General features: G+C 48.1%; 1 protein-coding gene across 4 annotated transcripts in view; it reads right to left on the bottom strand.

The window, feature by feature from the left end:
- The window catches only part of PLPP4 (phospholipid phosphatase 4), a 121,168-nt gene that overhangs the window by 80,951 nt on the left and 22,045 nt on the right, over positions 1 to 18,172 (bottom strand). Inside the window, exon 1 of one of the 4 annotated variants that reach the window (XM_025467437.3) lies at positions 4,677 to 4,812. The exons of 2 other annotated variants lie outside the window; for them this stretch is intronic. Coding sequence is in view for 1 of the 2 variants with exons in the window: in XM_035707936.2 (XP_035563829.1) it covers positions 1,609 to 1,718 (110 nt within the window). In the remaining variant the exon portion in view is untranslated. Of the gene's footprint in view, positions 1 to 1,608; positions 2,094 to 4,676; positions 4,813 to 18,172 lie in introns of those variants that run through there. One more of the 4 variants, XM_035707936.2, reaches the window with a different exon arrangement.

Raw genomic sequence — 18,172 nt, 5'->3', positions numbered from 1 at the left:
GAATGGCCCTTGACATCTTGACATCACACCAGCAAGGAGCAGGGATGCCTCTGTCCCCCATGCCTCCTCTAACTCAAAGTCAAGTTCTCAAAGCCCCAGAATCTCTCCATCATCTTCTAAAAACTCCACAGATTTGTCAATGATCTTTAAGTCATGGACCTTGATGACATACCTTTTTCAAGATAAGGTTAACGCTTCAGTCACATACTAGACACAGCTTTCTACCTCCTTTTCTCCCAACCAGAAATAACACAAGATTGTACTAAAAGATGAACCTAACCACACCATTAAACTTGGTGCAAATCCTTGCTTTGGCATTTGCCAGATGGGTGGCTCAAGAAAAGTCACTTAACCTCTCTGAGACTCCGTATCTTACCCCCATCCCCAAGGATGGCCATACCTTCCTGGGCTATAATAATACTGCTAACATTAACAGTAAGAAAAGTTGGGGTCTGGCACAGTGTCTGGGCACTGAAGGCCTCAATCAAACGTGGCTGCTCTTCCTGCAGCATGGACATGAACAGTGCTGAGGACATGATGTGGGTCTGAGAAGGACTCCCCACCCCCTTATGCCCAACCTGTGGGCAGTGAGTTGCAGGCGGGGGGAAGAGTGTCAGACAGGATGTCAACAACTGCCACTCATCCCTCGGCCATTCTGTGAGCGAACAATGGCCCAGGCAGTCACTTCTGAACCTTGTAATGTGAAGGAGGGAAAAACAAGACTCGTGATAAAGAAGTTTTCCAGGCAAGAGCATAAAGTAAAGCCTGTTTCTTAATTGAACTATTGACTTGTCCTCCCTAGTGGGCCTCTCCTGTACAAGAGGGGAAACGCTTACAAATGGACCCTGGAGGCAGTCAGTAGACAGGCAGCTGCTCCACTCCTGGCAGGGAGGAGGTGGATCAGATTTACCGTTAGCCCTGGGGCAAGGGGTAAGATGAGGCTACAGAGAGAGCATGACGATGAATGATCTCTGTGACCCAGAAGTCAGGGACCTGCCCCTGCACAGCCTTCTCCTGAGATGGGTCATTGGCCACCCCCAAAGACAAGAGGAACAATTTTCATAGAAATAATGAGTTATGACATTTGGAGCCATCTTGTGCCATGCCCTTGACTTAAGTGCTTTCGAACATTGCTCGCTTACTCTTCATAAGAGCACTGGGAGATAGAAATTGCTATTATTCCCATTTTAGAGATGGGGACACTGAGACTACAAGGCAAAGATGTCTCTTGCCTACGTCATCACAACTCTAGGTGCCAGGGAATGTCTACCATCCCACGTGCTCCTCAGCAGGTACTCGGGAACTTTAAGGAAAAATCATGCAGATACTCGCACGCACACGCAGCGCCCACCAGTGTAATGGCATCTGCAATTATTTTAATAAGAGATATCATTTCCCACAATTAGAAATACAGCCTTACTCTTGGGAAAGGCAACATGGTGAAGCCTGAGATCGATTCTTGCAGAGAGCAGTTTGATGTTTGCTGTGAAGGAGCGAAGCGAAGATACGAGAGCAGTGAAGCCCCCAGGAGTTGCTCCCGCCTACCCCCTCCTCCCTGACCCCTCAGAGAAGCAGGTACCCCCCGCAGCAAAGCCACCTGCCACTCACCTGCTTGGGGAGAACCGCAGCCAGGTGGCCAGCCCCGGACCAGGTGAGGAACGGCTCGCAGAGCCCCTGCCCCATTCTGGGGACCCTCTCTCTTCTGTGCAGCTTCTCATCACAAAGGATGAGAAGGCGGGTTTAGTGGGGGTGACTGCCACCTGGGGCCGAGACACAGGCAGAGCCTGGCTCTGGTCCTCACACCCTTCCAACTCTGTGGGCACAGATTCTGGAGGGGCAGCCAGGGCTGGATTTCCTCTCTCCCTTACTGGCACAGTGACCTCGGGCAAGGCACTTCCCTTCCTGGGCCTTGGTTTCCTTACCCTGCCAAGGAATGCCGACAAGACCCCCTCCCTGTTGTACTGGGCTGGTACGGATACTGAACAGGGTCCTGATGTGAAGCACCCGCCTGGGAGGGCACAGGCCTATGTTGTTGCCCTGCGGGGGAAAGCCTAAAATTACAGCCCAATATTGTGTCCTGCCCTGACACCTGAAACTGCACTGACTTCAAACAGCCTGACCACAAGCTCCCTGCCCCACTCCACTCCCACAGGAAACGTCCCCCCACCAAACAACCCTCCTTATCAAGGGACCAGGTGTGATTTCTGTTTATCCTTCCTTGAGCATTGGGTTTCAGTCCCCTCCCAGCCCAGGAACAGGCCAGTCACATCCTTCCACAGGAACCAAGGACACCCCAGCCTCTTACTACACAGCCGACCTCCCACAGGCCCTGTCGATTCACTCTGCCCTGCTCCTAGCTCTGCACAGCAGGCAATGTCCTCCTCCCCTGCTGTGAGCCTCTGTGACTAATAAACTGCATCCATCTCTTTGTCTCATCTTAGGTGTCATATATGGCCACCCCTATAACCCCAGGGTAGGAATCCCTCCTCTCCAAAGGGGTGAAGACGGGGTATCAGAGCATTTACCTCTTGGCTAAGCCCTCCTGAACACAATGGGATGGGACCGTGGTGGAAATATGTGGGCCAAGCCTGGAGATGTCATCAATCTACCCAGCTCCAGGAAGGAAGAAATAGGACCAAGAGGAGGCAGCATGGATCAAATGTAGCCACCGACCCAAAGACTACCAGCTCTCCTTTAGCTTCTAGAAACATGGCCCTATCCTGCCTCCCCTACCTGTGGGCCCCAGTACTGGGACCACAGACACCTGTGTGCCTCTGACACATGCTACAAGAAATACACGGCACCTCCACGGAGCATCCTTCCCAAACATGTATATTCTGAACCTAATCAAGTCTTTGGCTCCAAGTTCCAGCTTATAGGAAACACAGGGGCAGAGAAACAAGTCAAATGCCCTCAAGCAAATAATTAGACAAGTCCAGGAATAAAACCAGAGAGAACGTTCCAGATTACAAGAATCTGAAGAGACAAAACAACCAAATGTAACACACATTTGAATGGATCTTGGGTCAAAAAAATTTAAAAAGCTGTTAAAAAGAAACTGAGGATGACTAGGGCAACACAGGGACTGTAACAAACCAGGTATCCGGTGATCGTAAGGAAATGTTCCCAATTTCCTTTATTTTACTGTGGTAAGGACATAGGTAGATGAATGCCTTATTTTTAGATGTATTTCGGGAGCTCAGGATAATCATCTGTCTTCTCAAATAGTTCAGAAAATCATACATAAACCACATAAACACAGAAATAAAGCAAATAGGGTAAAATGGTCATTGCTACATCTAAGTGGAGTGGATGGGGGATCATTTCACGGTTTCAGCTTTTCTGTATATTTGAAATTGTCCAGGATGAGAGGCTGGCATAGAGAGGTCCAGGAGCAGGAACCCCCAACGTGGAGGGAAATAGGGGAGAAGGTAACATAGCAATGAAAATACAGTGTCGGCAGAGCTGTGGAGTTGAGAAGCCTGGGTCCTACCTTTGCCGCTTACAACCTGTGTGACCCTGGGCAACTTACACCTCCTCTCTGAGCCCTGGGTGCCTCCTCTGGAAGCAGAGAGGACCACACCACCCGCCTTCAGGGCCGCGGAGATGCCCTCTGCCCCAGATCATCTCCTGCCACAACAGCATGTTCACACCACCACACAGAACAGGCAGGACACACCCAAACCCGCCGGCAACGGGGCACGGGCACATGGAAGTACACTCTGCAGAAGCACAACGCTCAAAACTGCGTGCACCACCCCAGAGGTCCAAACATTTCATCCAAGTTTCTGAACATTCCTGCTGAGGATGCCTTCCCTCTGGAAGTCAACAGAAGTCAGAAAACATCTCAATTGTCTGAACTCAAACAGAAAATCCTGGTCTGCATAAACGCAGCCTGCGAAAGCCAATACCTGAGGTCCAGCTGGGGCTTCATGACCTGGGACAAGCGGCTGAAGCCCCCTCCCCATCCATAAAATGGGCAGAAGTGTAGTGAGAATTTGGGATCACAGCTGGGGTTCATGAGAAGCTCTCAGCTGGCATTAACATTATTAATCATTGAAAAACTCCAGATTTTAAAAAAAAAACAAACCCAGGCCTAAAAATGTGCATACCACAGAAGAATGTGTGAACCTTCCCTGGATCCTGATTCAAAGACATCAGGTGTTAATTTGATCAGAGTTTACAAATGGTATCGTGCTCTTGGGGGGCTGGTTCAGGGTTTTTTTGTTTTGTTGTTGGTGGTGTTTTTTTAAGTTCTCATTGGTTAAGGTTTTTGAAGTGTTGGCATACGAAATGATGTCATGTCTGGGCTTTGCTTTGGAATACCCCACCAACAAAGGGAAAGGAGGAACAGGTGAAATCAGAGTGGGGTAACTGGTGGGGGGTATTTGACAATTTCCACCACAAAAAGAGTTTTTTAAAAATTATTTTGCTAAAAAAATAAAATAATAATAAATAAAATAAAATAATAAAATGATTTTGCTCATTGAATCAAAAGATACTTACAAAATTAAGTGTTTTATCAGCCAAAGCAACTGATGCTCTTGGAAAGTATCATTTCAGTCAAGTGCAACAATGGAAAGAATAATGAAAAGTCAGCAAGAAGAGAGATGAGGGAAAAGGTCAGGTCCTTCACAAAAGGAGTTTCCTTCCAAAACCTAGGCATCTAGACCTACCTGAAAACCTCAGGTTAAGGTGTCCCAGAGCCCGAGGCAGTGAGGAGTCCTCTCCCTGGCTCAGAGGCTGCCCAGACTGGATGCCTCGAAAGCAGGAGCTTAATAACTAGGGTGGTGACTGGCTAGTGACAGTGAGTCATGGGTGATGGGTGACTATGGGTAGAGCCAGGTCGCTGAGCTTGCGACTCCAGGAAACATGTGGAATCTGCCTCCCTCTGGCTGCAGGGCTTCGTGGAGCTCAGAACCCAGCCCACCTCGCCCTCCCCTGGCAAAGCTCTCCCCTTGGGCCAGACACATCTCCTAGCAGAAAATGTTGCTGCAGGGACCCCCACACTGCGTCTGAGCCACAAGCAAACAAGAGCCACTCCAAAGAAAAAGAAAAAACTAAAAAAAAAAAAAAAAAACTAGTAAAAGAAGAGGGAGGAAAGTATGTATTTCTTTGCTCAGAGACCTCAGTCTCCAATTAAGCTTTGACTCTAGAATGCCCAGTGAAGCATTCACTCCTGGATTAAGTAAGTCTTTAGGAATTGAGCCAGAGCTTAAAGCACTCTGGAGCACTCTCCATACCCACGCCCGCACCAGGCCACATAAGGATCCCAGTACACACTGAGCAGAGTTCTGGGGCAGAACAGAATGCCACTCAACACTCAGGACAAAACACGGTGAAGACAGAACTTAATTTCAAGGAGCTTCTGAGCTGTAATTTTAATTAAAACGCATCAGCCAGAGAGCACTTGGTCCAAACAGGGGTCCTCGAAGTGCCTTTGAGATCTTCCTCCCTTACCACCTCATCTGAATTCCCCTCGTGTCAGCAGCGGTGCAGGGTGGCAGGAAACCTTTCTTACCCCAGTGCTCGGCAGATATCAGCAAAGCTCTGACCTGCACAAAGCCCCTTACCATTTTCTCCATGACCTGTTTTTCCATGTTCTAGAATGTTCTTCAGTTGGGCTGGTAGGTGAGAGGAGGCAGATTCGTGAGCTGGAACAGCCACAAACTGGAAGGCTAAGGGCTGAGGACAGCCATGATCTGATGGGAGGTTGACGGCCTGGGGCCAGGTCAGGGTGGAGAACATGTGGGTGTGAGACAAGCTGCTGGGGTACACGTGCCCTTGGCATGACAACCTGCTCATGCAGGTTGAGATCTGGGGAAGGCACACAATCCCCCTCCACCCTGAGGAATGGCCAGGCCTGTGGTTTTTAAGCAGATAAAGAACCTTCATGTTTGCCCCTAGTCTTTTGCTCTCTGTATTGTCACTGTTTCCCTGGCCACCTGCGCTGCAAACCCTCAAATCCTTAATGCAGAGTCACACTGACACATGGGCCTGCGGACCTGGGCTTGACCTAGCACATATCTATGCTGGTTTCTGTGGCCCCAACGATGGCCAGCTCCTAAGCCAAGGACCAAGCAATCGCTGCCTGTTGGTATGACTGGGCTCCATGGTCAGATCAATCTGCTCACTCGAAATCTTCCTGACAGGAGGACCAACAATAGCTGGATCATCATCACTGCTGCAAAGATTCAGTGGCTTCGGGCTGAAAGTAAGGGTCACAGCACAACACCGGCTCCAAGAGGACACTAAGGATTCTAGTCAGCTTTTGATCAGAGCCTGGCACATGGTAAGTGTTCGCTACACACCTGTTGCATCAAGACAAAACAAATCCGCGGCAGCTGTTTCAATAAAGACCCAATCTTCTGCCTCATGGAATCTTCAAAGAGAGGCTGGCAGCTGGCTGCCCTTGGACAAAACTTGCGGCTACATTTGGTTTAGGCTTCTCAGTGTTTTTTTAAAAAATGTATAATTCATTGGGACACCTGGGTTGCTCAGTGGTTGAGCGTCTGCGTTTGGCTCAGGTCATGATCCCGGGGTCCTGGGATCAAGTCTCTCATTGGGCTCCCCGCAGGGAGCCTGCTTCTCCCTCTGCCTAGGTCTCTACCTCTCTCTGTGTGTCTCTCATGAATAAATAAATAAAATGTTTTAAAAAAATGTATGATCCATGCCCAATGTTTAAAAAACCAGGAGCTCTTATAACAAAATCTGAATTTCCGGCTTCTGAAGAATTTGGTCTGGCAATCTCAGGCCTACATCCCTTCAGGGCAATGCACTGATGAAGGAGCTAAGAAGGAGCTGCTCCCTTGGGAGCACAAAGTCCCACCCAGGGTCCAGCCACCCCCACTGTGTCTGTGAGTCCCCCAGCTCGACTATGCAATGTGACACCTGTGCTCGTCTCTGTGGCTGCTGTAGGCTGACTGCTGGCTAGCTCCGGACTGGGGGCACTTAATCTCCAGGAACCCCCTAGTCTCTAGGACCCCCCACTCTATGAGGCCAGCACTCCCAGTGGACAAGTGCACCTCCCTCTTCTCAAGGAGCCTGGCTTTGTGGGGTGCTCCTCTGCCAAGTGGTTTGTTAGGACTAATTGGTCCACAGCAGGTGTGCATTTAGCTATTCCCCACCCCCAACACGACCATCAGCACCACTCTCCTGCTGAAAGACCGATTTCCAAACCTTGCTCTCTCTGTCCCAAGCGACAGCATGACCCCAGCCCCCTGCACTGCTGAGAATGGGGTTTGATACGTCACAGACTGTCTGAATGGCTCCTTGGTAACACAGTAAATGGGATGCTGGCTTCAGAGACACCCAGAGGGAAAGAAGGGGAGAGAGGAAGCAGATTGAGGAAGGATGAGTCAGCCAGTCACTTTCTGAGTGCTTCCTACTAGCCAGGAGCCTGCTGGACACGTGTTTCACCTTCCCTCAGTCACTTCTTATAATGAAAAAGTAGGCACTACCATCCCCATTGCCCAGAGAGGGAAACTGAGGCTCAGAGAGGCTCCTTGACCTGCCCAAGTGCATTAGGCAGGACAAGCAACCAAACTAAACTGAAGCTCAAGCTCAGGTCTTCTGATCATAATCTGAGCTACTTCCACTGCCCCTGTTTCTGGAAGTGTGGGCTAAAGCATCCTGAGGTAGAAGCAAAACCACGAGTGGGCTGCAGACAACTCCACTAAGTGCAGGGAGCACCAGGAGGACCCCAGTTGGCACTAGTTAGCAGCAGCCAAGACCAAGAATCAAAAGACCTGATTAGATTGTCATTGTAGGAAAATCTCTCCCTCAATGGCATTTCTTCTTTATCAGTAAAATGGAAATCTATTTATCTATTCATCCATTTGTCTGCAGTAGAGCAGAGCAGTCAAATGAAAAACACAGATTCTGAGACACATCTGTGGGCTTGACCTTGGCCAAATCACTTTACTTCTGTGAGCCTCAGTTTCTCATTTGTAAAAGGATTATCATCAATGAGATGACTGACACAGAGTAAGCGAAGCCAATAAATGCTAGGCTTTACTCCTCATTCATTCATTCATGCAGCCACACATTCAACAAGTATCGATATCCTGCCTACTGAGGAGGTTTTGTGACCCATTCAAAAGGGGCTAGTGTTGGCCCTGGGCTCCTGGGCACCATCCTCCTGTTCTCTGATTCCTCCCCATGCTCAGTTTCTCTTGCTCAAGCTTCTCTCCTTCCCTCCAGCCCCTTCATGAATAATGTTGGTCCCAGGAGGGTGTCCCAGGACTTGGGATCTTCTGGAGTGGGGACCAAATATGTTCACAGGACCATGCCAGCCCAACTCTGGTCTTTCCAAATTAACATCTCCATCCCTAACACCTGCACTCCCATGTTCACTGCAGCGTTCTCTACAATAGCCAAAATATGGGAACAACCCTAGGTGTCTAATAATGGATGGATGGATAAAGAAGATGTGAGATATATATATGTATACACACACACACACACACACAATGGAATACTATTCAGCCATAAGAAAGAAGGACATCTGTTACTTATGACAATATGGGCGGACCTTGAGGGCATTATGCTAAGTGAAATAAGTCAGACACAGAAAGACAAATACTGTATGATTTCACTCATGTGGAATCTAAACAAGTCACATTCATAGAAATGGAGACTAGAATGGTGGTTACCAAGGGCTGGAGGTGGGGGGTGGGAGAAATGGGGAGATGGTCATCAAGGGGTAGCAACTTCCAGCTATCAGATGAGTAAGTTCGAGAGATCTAATGTACAGCATGGTGATTATAGTTAATAATACTGTATTACACACTTGAAATTTACTAATTTACTAAGATAGATCTTCAATGTTCTTACCACAAAAAAGATACACTAATTATGTGATGATGCAGGTGTTAGCTAATGCTATAGAATCATTTCTCAACATACAAGTGTATCAGATCAACATACTATGTACCTTAAATTTCTACACTGTTTTATGTCAATTATATGTCAATAAAGCTAGAAAAAAACTGAGTATAAAGATCAAGTAATACCAGGAAAGGAGGCTAACAGTATGCTGCTAAGGAAACCAACTGTTGCTTATCTGCCTTAAATGATTCCCCAAGTCCTTTAACTGGTTATTTTATAAGTGGTATCATGCATCTTTAAATGAATCAGTACCCGTGCAACTGGGTAATATTACCAAATCAGACTGAGGGGTGTGGGAGGGGAGGTACGTGAGGGGATGGCATGATGGGGGGATGGGGTGACTGGGTGATGGGCATTAAGGAGGGCATTCAATGTAATGAGCACTAGGTTCTTGCAATTGATGAATCACTAAATTCTACCTCTGAAACTAATAATACCTTACATGTTCAGTAAATGAATTTAAATAAATTTTTTAAAAAGAAATGCAATACACAGAAAAAAAAATATCCCCTTGTAAAATACCCAAGGTGTATCTAAATCACCATATACATAATCAGCAGCAGAGATGGTACCTACTTTTCACCAGTATCCATAATTGCTTTGTTTAAAAACATAACAATAGAACTCCCTGGCTGTCTCTAAAACATAGCAAATCAAAAGCAGAAGGGTTGTTCTTGCCATTCTCAACCTGTTGGGCAGCCAGCTGGACTCGTCGGAGAGGCTTCCCCAGAATCTGCAGTCATTACTGGAAGGCCTTAATTGGCTTTCAGGATTTTGCACAGCACTGCAAACTTGGGTAATCGAGTTTGGGGAAAAGTGTAATCATGCTGATTTATCCACAATTATCTCCCCCTATTATCCTCCTTGTTACCCCATTCTGCAATTACTTGCATGGAAAATTTTTATGTAATATAGACATGCAGAGGAAAGCAGCAGATCCCCTGAATCCTACAGCAAACAAGAGGCTCGGCTCTTCCCAAAGAGCCTGGGCTCCTACAGGAGATGGCCCCCTGCAGGCTCATCTCAAGACAGGTAGTGTAAAGGAGGTGCAAATGCCCAATGAGACTCTGCTCCAAAGCTAGTGCTCCTCGAATGCTACACTCACTTGGAAACTCACAATTATCACACTGCAGGTGAGGATTCACTCCCTGTCAGGTCAACGAGTAGACACGGCTGACCACCAGCAAGTGAGTGCATTCCAAAGCAAGACAAAAAGCAACAGCAAAAAACTTATCCACTGATGGTTGTTACTGGCACTGACACTTGAATTCCCATGCCCGTGCCTATATCAATAGTAATTTAAAATATCATAATACCTGGCATTCTTGCGTCACACATTGCTACATGTACTACGTATCTCTTCAACCTCACAAAACTAATATTGCCTCCATTTTACAGATGGTCCAACTGAGGCTCTCAGAGGACACACAGTATCCAGGCAGCCAGATCTCAGAGCCACGTCTTCATGCCTTCAGAGCCTGTGCTCATACTCAGTAGGTGGTCCTGCCTCATCAAGAGGAAGGTAGAGACAGAGGGATCTATGTTCACATTGAAGGATCCCCTGATCTTTTTAAAGGAGGATTTGGGAATCAGGGAGAGAACTTTAAAGCAATTGAAAGATAGCCACTCGCTTTTGGAAGCTGGGACCATCTTGATTGGAGGCTGTTGGCAGTGCCTATAGGGAAGTTTGCACATGGAGGCCCTGCCCTCAGCTGAGCACCAGAATGCCTCCTGACCTTTCGGGTGGCACCTGTGTCTGTAAGCCTCAGTTTCTCCATTTGTGAAATGCTTGGGTGGCTTCTAAGCAATACCATTTAATGACTCCTAGGGTTTGAAGGGCTTATTTATTTTTTTTAAGATTATTTATTTATTCAAGAGACACACAGAGAGAGGCAGAGACATAGGCAGAGGGAAAAGCAGGCTCCCTGCAGGGAGTCTGATGTGGGACTCAATCCTGGACCTGCAGGGAGCCCAATGTGGGACTCGATCCTGGACCCCGAGATCACATCCTGAGCCAAAGGTAGACGCTAATCTGCTGAGCCACCCAGGCGTCCCAGGGAGAAGCAGACTCCCCTCTAAGCAGGAAGCCTGATGTGGGGTTCAATCCCAGGACTCTGAAATCCTGACCTGAGCCGAAGGTAGATGCTTAACTGACTGAGCCACCCAGGCGCTCCTTGAAGGGTTTCTAATGCGAGAACAGAGCAGAGCAACAAGGTCCTGGGGCATCACTTCTCAACCGCCAGCCGCACATCACATTCACTTGAGAAGCTTTTTTAAAATATCGGTGCCCTGCCCCTGCCCCAGGCCAATCAAACTCGAATCTCTGGGCATCCAGGGTGGGACACCCCTGCTCTGGAGCTGCTCTGCAAGGAAGAGAAAGGCAGGAGGCACCCAGAGGTCAACGGGACACTTCTCCTTTCACATCTTTTCTCTTTATGTGGATTTTCCCTTTGGTTTTGATCTTCCCTGTTGTTGCTTCCCTGCGAATGAATCAATATGGTCCTTTTTAAAATGTGACAGGGAGCGCAGTTTCCGATACTAAAAAACGTGCTTGTTTAGTGTTCCACCCACGAATCCTTCTATTTTATGGGGAGTCCCCTCTGAAGGCCTCGTTAGTTGTGAGCTAAGCCAGCAGAGCTCTCGCAGCGTCCTGGGCTGAGATCAGCCTGGGCCAGCAGCAGGTCCCTAAGCCTTGGGGCCCACTCCCAACGGGCAGCATCAAGAAGGGTCTGGATTTGAAAAGAGAGACTAAGAGAGACACCACTCCAGCCCTGAACTCAGAGGCACAACTCGCGAGCAGGTGCAAAGAGTTTAATATCCATTGAGCTTAAAGTGGTGCCGGGCACAAGGATCCAGAGTGCACAAGGTGCAGCCCATGTCCTGAAATCCAGCTGTATTAGTTTCCTATTGCTGTTGTAACAGACTGTCACAAACTTAGTGGCTTTATACAACAACTAGCTCTAGAGGCCAAAAGTCTGATGTAGGGGGAGCCTGGGTGGCTCAGTTGGTTCAGCCTCTGACTCTGTTTCGGCTCAGGTCATGATCTCAGGGTTATGAGACGGAGTCCTGGGTCCAGCTCTGGGCTCAGTGCAGAATCTGCTTTAGATTCTTTCTCCCTCACCACCACCCCACCCCCCGCCCCGCAACACCACCACTTGCATGCACTCTTTCTCTCTAAAGTAAATAAATAAAATCTTAAAAAAAAAAAAAAAAAAAAAAAAAACCTGATGCAACGTCTCACTGGGCTCAGATCAAAGTGCCAGCAGGGCTGCATGTCTTTCTGGAAGCTCCAGGGGAGAATCCACTTCTTACCTTTCCCAGCTTCTAGAGGTCTCCCTCATTCTTTGACTCATGACCCCCTTCCAACTTCACAGGCAGCAACAACAGGTCTGGAACTGTCTGCCCTACATCTCTCTAGCCCCGGCTTCCACCTCCTCCTCTTCCACTTTCAAAGACCCATGTGATTAGACTGATCACACCTGGTTATCCAGGATAACCTCCCCATCTCCAGGTGAGCTGATGAGCAACCTTAGTTACTTCTGCAACCTGAAATCCCCTTGCCACATAAGGTAACACATCCGCAGATGCCAGGGGCTAGGAGGTGGATGTCCCTGCGGGATACTCCTCTGCCACACGCTGGCCACTTACGGTGACCAGCTGTGATGACATACTGCTAGGGGAAGGGAAAATCCTCGGCTCTCCTATTTTGTTGTTGTTGTTGTTGTTTACATTATGTGCAAACATTCATAGGAAAAGAAGAGAGATGGGGAGACAATCCCCAAAGTGTCAACACTGGTTCCATCTGTTCAGTCACCATGGCGTCACACTTGTACACTTTCCTGCGCGACACTTACTACCATACAGATACCAGCCGACTCTGGGGAGCCCGCCAGGCTGGAAGCTGTGTGAGCACAGAGCCCATGTCTGTCTTTCTCCCTCCACCCCAGACAGACAGTGATGACCACAGCGGACACTGATGGAGGACTCGGTGCGCCAGCACATCCCGAGTATTTTACGTGTATTAACCTGGTCAGTCCTCACAAGGCCCCACACAGGTCGGCCTTATTTTAAGGTCCACTGTTTGCACCTGAGCCAACTCCTGCAGCCCTCCTCGCTCAGAGCCACCCCAGGACCTTAGAAAAGTTGCTGGCACTTTCACCTGCTTCTGCCGATGGAGGCCAGCACCGACTCCGTGTCCTGAGCTCAAATGAGAATTTCTGATTTATCCCATTTCGAACCTGGATGAAGATGAGGCCGAGTCCTGGCAGGAAGCACCCCGCTCCCCTGAGGGAAGGGGGGAGCAAGGCTCTGTTCCCAGTCAGTGCCACCGGACCGCTCTGCAGGCTGGAGTCCCCTTGGCAGGGAGCAAGGGTGCAGGGAACCAGGACAGCCAGGACACGGATGGGGACATGGACAGTGATGGGGAACAGCGGCACCTGCCTCACTGTCCTTCAGCAGTGAGGACTTCGGAGCCATGTGGCTCTACACTGGAATGTAACCTGCAACTTGGGAGCTGTGATCCTGGGGGTGCCGCTCGCCCAGTCTGAGCCTTGCTTGGGGAGCACGGTGTCTAAGCAGTGGGGACCAGATGATGTGAGGATGGTCACTGGCCCCACAGCCTGGAATCCACGGCCTGGCCAATCCACATCGCTACCGTTCCTGTGATTTTCTCACTTGGTTCCAGCCACATGGGCTTCCCCGAGGGTCCCTGAACTAGCCAAGCACATTCCCATATCGGGATGTTGTCCCTGCCATTCCTTCTACCTGGAATGTTCCTCTCAGACACCTGCAAGGCTCACTCTTCACATGCTTCAAGTCTCCACTCACATAGCACCTTGTCAGACAGGTGTTCTCGACCATTTCCACAGAAGACATAGCAACATCCCATTGTAAACCAAGTCCTCTTTCTTCTCTTCAGCTGCATCTTTTTGGATTGTTCATCACCATCCAACAGACTATATTTTTATTTGTACGCTTATTTACTTTCCCACCCAGACTGACATACAAGCTTGATGGAGGCAAAGACTTTACCAGTCTTGTCGCTGCTATGTCTCCAGGGTCCAGAGTCCTGCCTGAAGTCTAACAGAGGTTCAAAAGAATTTGCTGAGGAATGACGTTCCCTTTCCATAATTCCAGAGAAAAAAAAGATATATTTACTGATATCCCTTCCAACAAATGGTCTGTAATCATATTTCTGGCTACAAGAGAGTTGTGGGAAATGAGTTAGGGGTCATTCACTCATACTCACACACACACACACACACACACACCAGACAACCAGGTTGTATAAGCACAGCTAGGATGACCAAGGGCAAAGAGGCCTGGATACGGCCCCCACCCAGGCTGCGTGAGGCCAGGAGAGTTTGACGATTTGATTCTGTCCCTTCCCTCACTCTGACATCTATAAGGCAGAAAAGCTCCCCAAGCTCCATGGGTGTGGGCATTTGAAGTCAGTTGGTTTTCGTGGAAATGCTCAGCTCATCCAGACAACAGATTTCTAACAACCGTGACCACAGGCAACACAGCTGAGAACCTGAGAGCAGATGGAACATTAGCTGCCTTTTGTCAAGTGGGCCTCTGCGTCAAGTGCTCTACAGAACTGGAGACTAAGTCCACATTTCACAGCTGAGGTGCAGAGAGCTTAAGTGATTGGATGTGGGTCCTATAGCCAGTTAAGCAGCAGCAGGAACTCAAACCCATGGCTGTCTGACTTCCAGCCTGTGAGCTCTTCCCCTCAACCCCACACCACCTCAAGGCCTGCAGAGGACCAGTGTCTGCGTGTTAATGCAGATGAGCTGGGCCACTTGCCAACCAGGGAGAAGAAGGGACCCCACCACCAGAGTCCCAGGTACACTGAGGGATTGATCGGTCAGCTCCCTCCCCAAAAACAGACATAGGAGGCAGACAGGGCCTCTACAACGCAGGCACAAAGTCCCCAGCCACTGACTTCCTATACTTACAGACACCACAATAGCTGCTGCTAAACACCAAGACAGCAGAGTATAACCTTGGTGGCCCCTAGAGTAGGAATAGACTTTAGTTATCAGATGCTTACTGGCTAGCTTGGAAGAAGTCTGTGTCGTCTGTCCCACACAGATAGCAGGAACACTAAACCCCACTGGGAGGCGGGGGTGGGGGGTGGTACTGGTACACAAAGTGCCTGGCAGCCAGGGAAAGCCCAGCAGGGTTTGCAGTTGATGCCCTGGCTGTTATGATCACTAACTTCCAACTCCTCCCCATCCAGCATTCACCCTTTCCAGTTAATCGGTGACTCCCACCAAGATAGCAGTCGAATATGGTTGAAGAGCTCCACTTGTGGAATGACTGGGTGGTTCAGTGGTTGAGCATCTGTCTTCAGTTCAGGGCATGATCCCGGGGTCCTGGGATCGAGTTTTGCATTGGGCTTCCCACGAGGTACCTGCTTCTCCCTCTGCTTGTGTTTCTGCCTCTCTCTGTGTCTCTCATGAACAAATAAATAAAATCTTAAAAAAAAAAAAAAAGATCTCCACTTGTTTTAAAGCTCTTTCATTCAAGGAACTGCATCATCCTTTCCTCCTGACATCCCCTATGCTGCCTTGGAACCCCCAGGACAGTCTATGCCCTCCTTCCTTGGTGGTCCATACCTGGGCATGGCCCAGCTAAGCATCCACAATTCCATCACCTGTTCCCGACAGCTCAGGGTCAGCAAACCTGTCTGGCTGGCAGCAAGAGGGGTACAAGATCCAATGGTGTGGGCCCAGAATCTTACCCGGTACTCTGAGAGTGGTCATACTGCTGATCAAGGTATCCACTGGGCATTTATTGTGGGTCAGTCACAGGGTAACTGCTCAGAGAGGAGCATCTAATAAGGCAGACACAGGCCGTGTGAGTCCTTGGTCCAAAGCAGAAGATGGACAATCAGATAGACAACAGTCCCATGGTTTGGTGAGCACTGTAATGGGAGAGAAGGGGTGCTGTCCATCTTGCAGGCTTGGGGGAAGCCTCCCAGAGAAAGTAAGAGCTCAGTTGTGGCGTGGAAACTAGTACAGGTTGAGAGAGAGTGTGGGACAGGGACGCTGGGAGAAATGCTCCAGGAAGGAAGTGCTGTGGGGCCATTTACCATCCTCTAGTTCTGGAGGTCCTACTGCTACCAATAGCATAAGGAATAATTAATTTTAAGAAACATATAAGGCATAATTTATTTTTAAAAGTAGTATCTAGGAAGCCCACAGGCCTTACTTGGTCCTTTGCACACAAACTGCCTTTGAGCCAGGCCTCTCCCGTCACTGGCAGCTGCTGCTGGCTCTGCCGAAGTGAGCTGCAAGACTTCACATGTAATCCTGTTAGGGTTTACCTTGTTAGTTTCAGACTCATCGTTCCTGCCAAGATTTTTATGAATCTTGATTCTATTATCCTACATATTAGACTTCCATCCCAGTTTTGTGTCATCCGCAAATTTGATAAGCCTGCTGTCTAGGTCTTTATCCAAGTTGCTGATAAAACCTTGGACAGAGGAGGTCAGATTCAGAGTCCTGAGGCATGGGCCTTGACAGCATCCTCCAGCTGTGCCCCGGATGCAGAGCCAGTGCCAGCACTCTCTGGATGAGCTACTTGTTCAACCTCTAACTACTATAGTAGCCAGATGATGTAGTCTCCAGCTGTACCCAAGGGAGACACAAACTCAGTAACAAGAATTGTAATACCTCACTCATCCAAAACTTATCAACATCATCCCTCTATAAGAACCAGTGAGCAATTTTAAAAACCCTAGCATGCCCCATACTCAAGCATTTAAACACAGGAGACCTATTTAGACCCTCAAGCTAAATCTATTCACTTTTCTTTTACACACAGTTCTAATAAGACAGCTATCTCCTTTCAAGGCCCCTTGCAGAATAGCAGCTACAAATTATAGAAACACACCTTGCTTTAAGTAAACATACTGTCTATAGACAGTAAACTATAAGAAACAAACCACATTAGTTAAAAACCCCAGTTAGTGCATGAGAAAGGTGCCCCACACCTTAGCTCAACAAAAGAAATCACAGGACCACTTGAGGGCCATTGGTTACCAACAATAAATTAAGTTACGTTTGTCATCTTTTGTTTTAGGATAAAGGTAACGACTTTTTTTTTTTACAAAAATGCATAATTTGAGTTATTAGCAAACACGATTTCATTCAGCAAACGTGTCCTGCACACCAAGATGCACAGACTGGAAATGGAGGAAGGATGGAAAGGCCCTGCCGTAGAGCAGTGACCCCAACAGGCAAGATTCCTGCATTTACGGGGCTTAACATGCTAAGTAGAGACCGATAATAAACAAGGATGCCAATAAAGAATGGACCACATTATTTCAGATTAAAATAAGTACATTCAAAAACTAAAGCAGGGGATATGATAATGCAACAGAATGGAGAGTGGGACATTGAACAAAATGTTCAGTAAAGGTTTCTCCAGCAAGGGACATTTGGGCAGGGAGGTTGAAAAGAACCAGCCAGATCAGGCACTGCAAGGAGGAACATAAACTGGCACAAACCCTCTGCCCTTTGGCAGAATTAGTGGGGGAAAACCCTTGGGCCCAGGAATTCTTCATCCAGGAATTAAGTCGAAGAAAAAAATCAGAGATGTGCACAGCAACACATGAGCCAGAATCTTCAACATAGTGTTGTTTCCAACAACCCAAACCCAGAGACAGCCTAGTAATGTCCAACACCAGCAAGCTGACTGTATCAAACTATTTGCCTTAATTTAATGGACTGTGTTGCAGCTGTAGGGGATCTGAGATCTTCCCTGGGATTCCTCTGACAAAAGACGGGTCAACAAGAGAAAGACAAACAGGAAGTTATTAACATGTATCCTACATGTTTACATATGAGAGATACCCAAGGAAAAATGAGTAACTCTAAGCAGTGGCTTAGAACTCCAGCTTGTACAGCATCCTCAGTAAAGAACAATAAATTTGTGGAGAAACCAAAGGACAAAGGAAAAGAGTTCTAGCACTTCCAAGGGTGGCAAACTGTGCGAGGGTCAATATAAGAGAGGAAACTAATGATACATAAAAGCAAATTGGTGAAGTTTGTAATATGGATTCCTCCAGTGCTATATCCAGACTGAGAAGGTCCGAAGTTATCTCCAGTGACCAATTTCTGTCCTTCCTGGTACAGAGGAGATGGGGGACGCTCTTGAAAATTTAGGCAAAGCAGGGGAAGGCAGAGAGCTTTCCTCTGCCTCCTCTCAACTGTCTTCAACTCAAAATAATCCTTATGCCAAAGTGGCATATTTTGCAGAGTCTATTCTGCCA

This window comes from Canis lupus, chromosome 28, assembly GCF_003254725.2.
Source record: "Canis lupus dingo isolate Sandy chromosome 28, ASM325472v2, whole genome shotgun sequence".
Lineage (NCBI taxonomy): Eukaryota > Metazoa > Chordata > Mammalia > Carnivora > Canidae > Canis > Canis lupus.
Note: the sequence above shows the minus strand (reverse complement) of the source record. Positions and strands in the feature narration are given on the sequence as shown.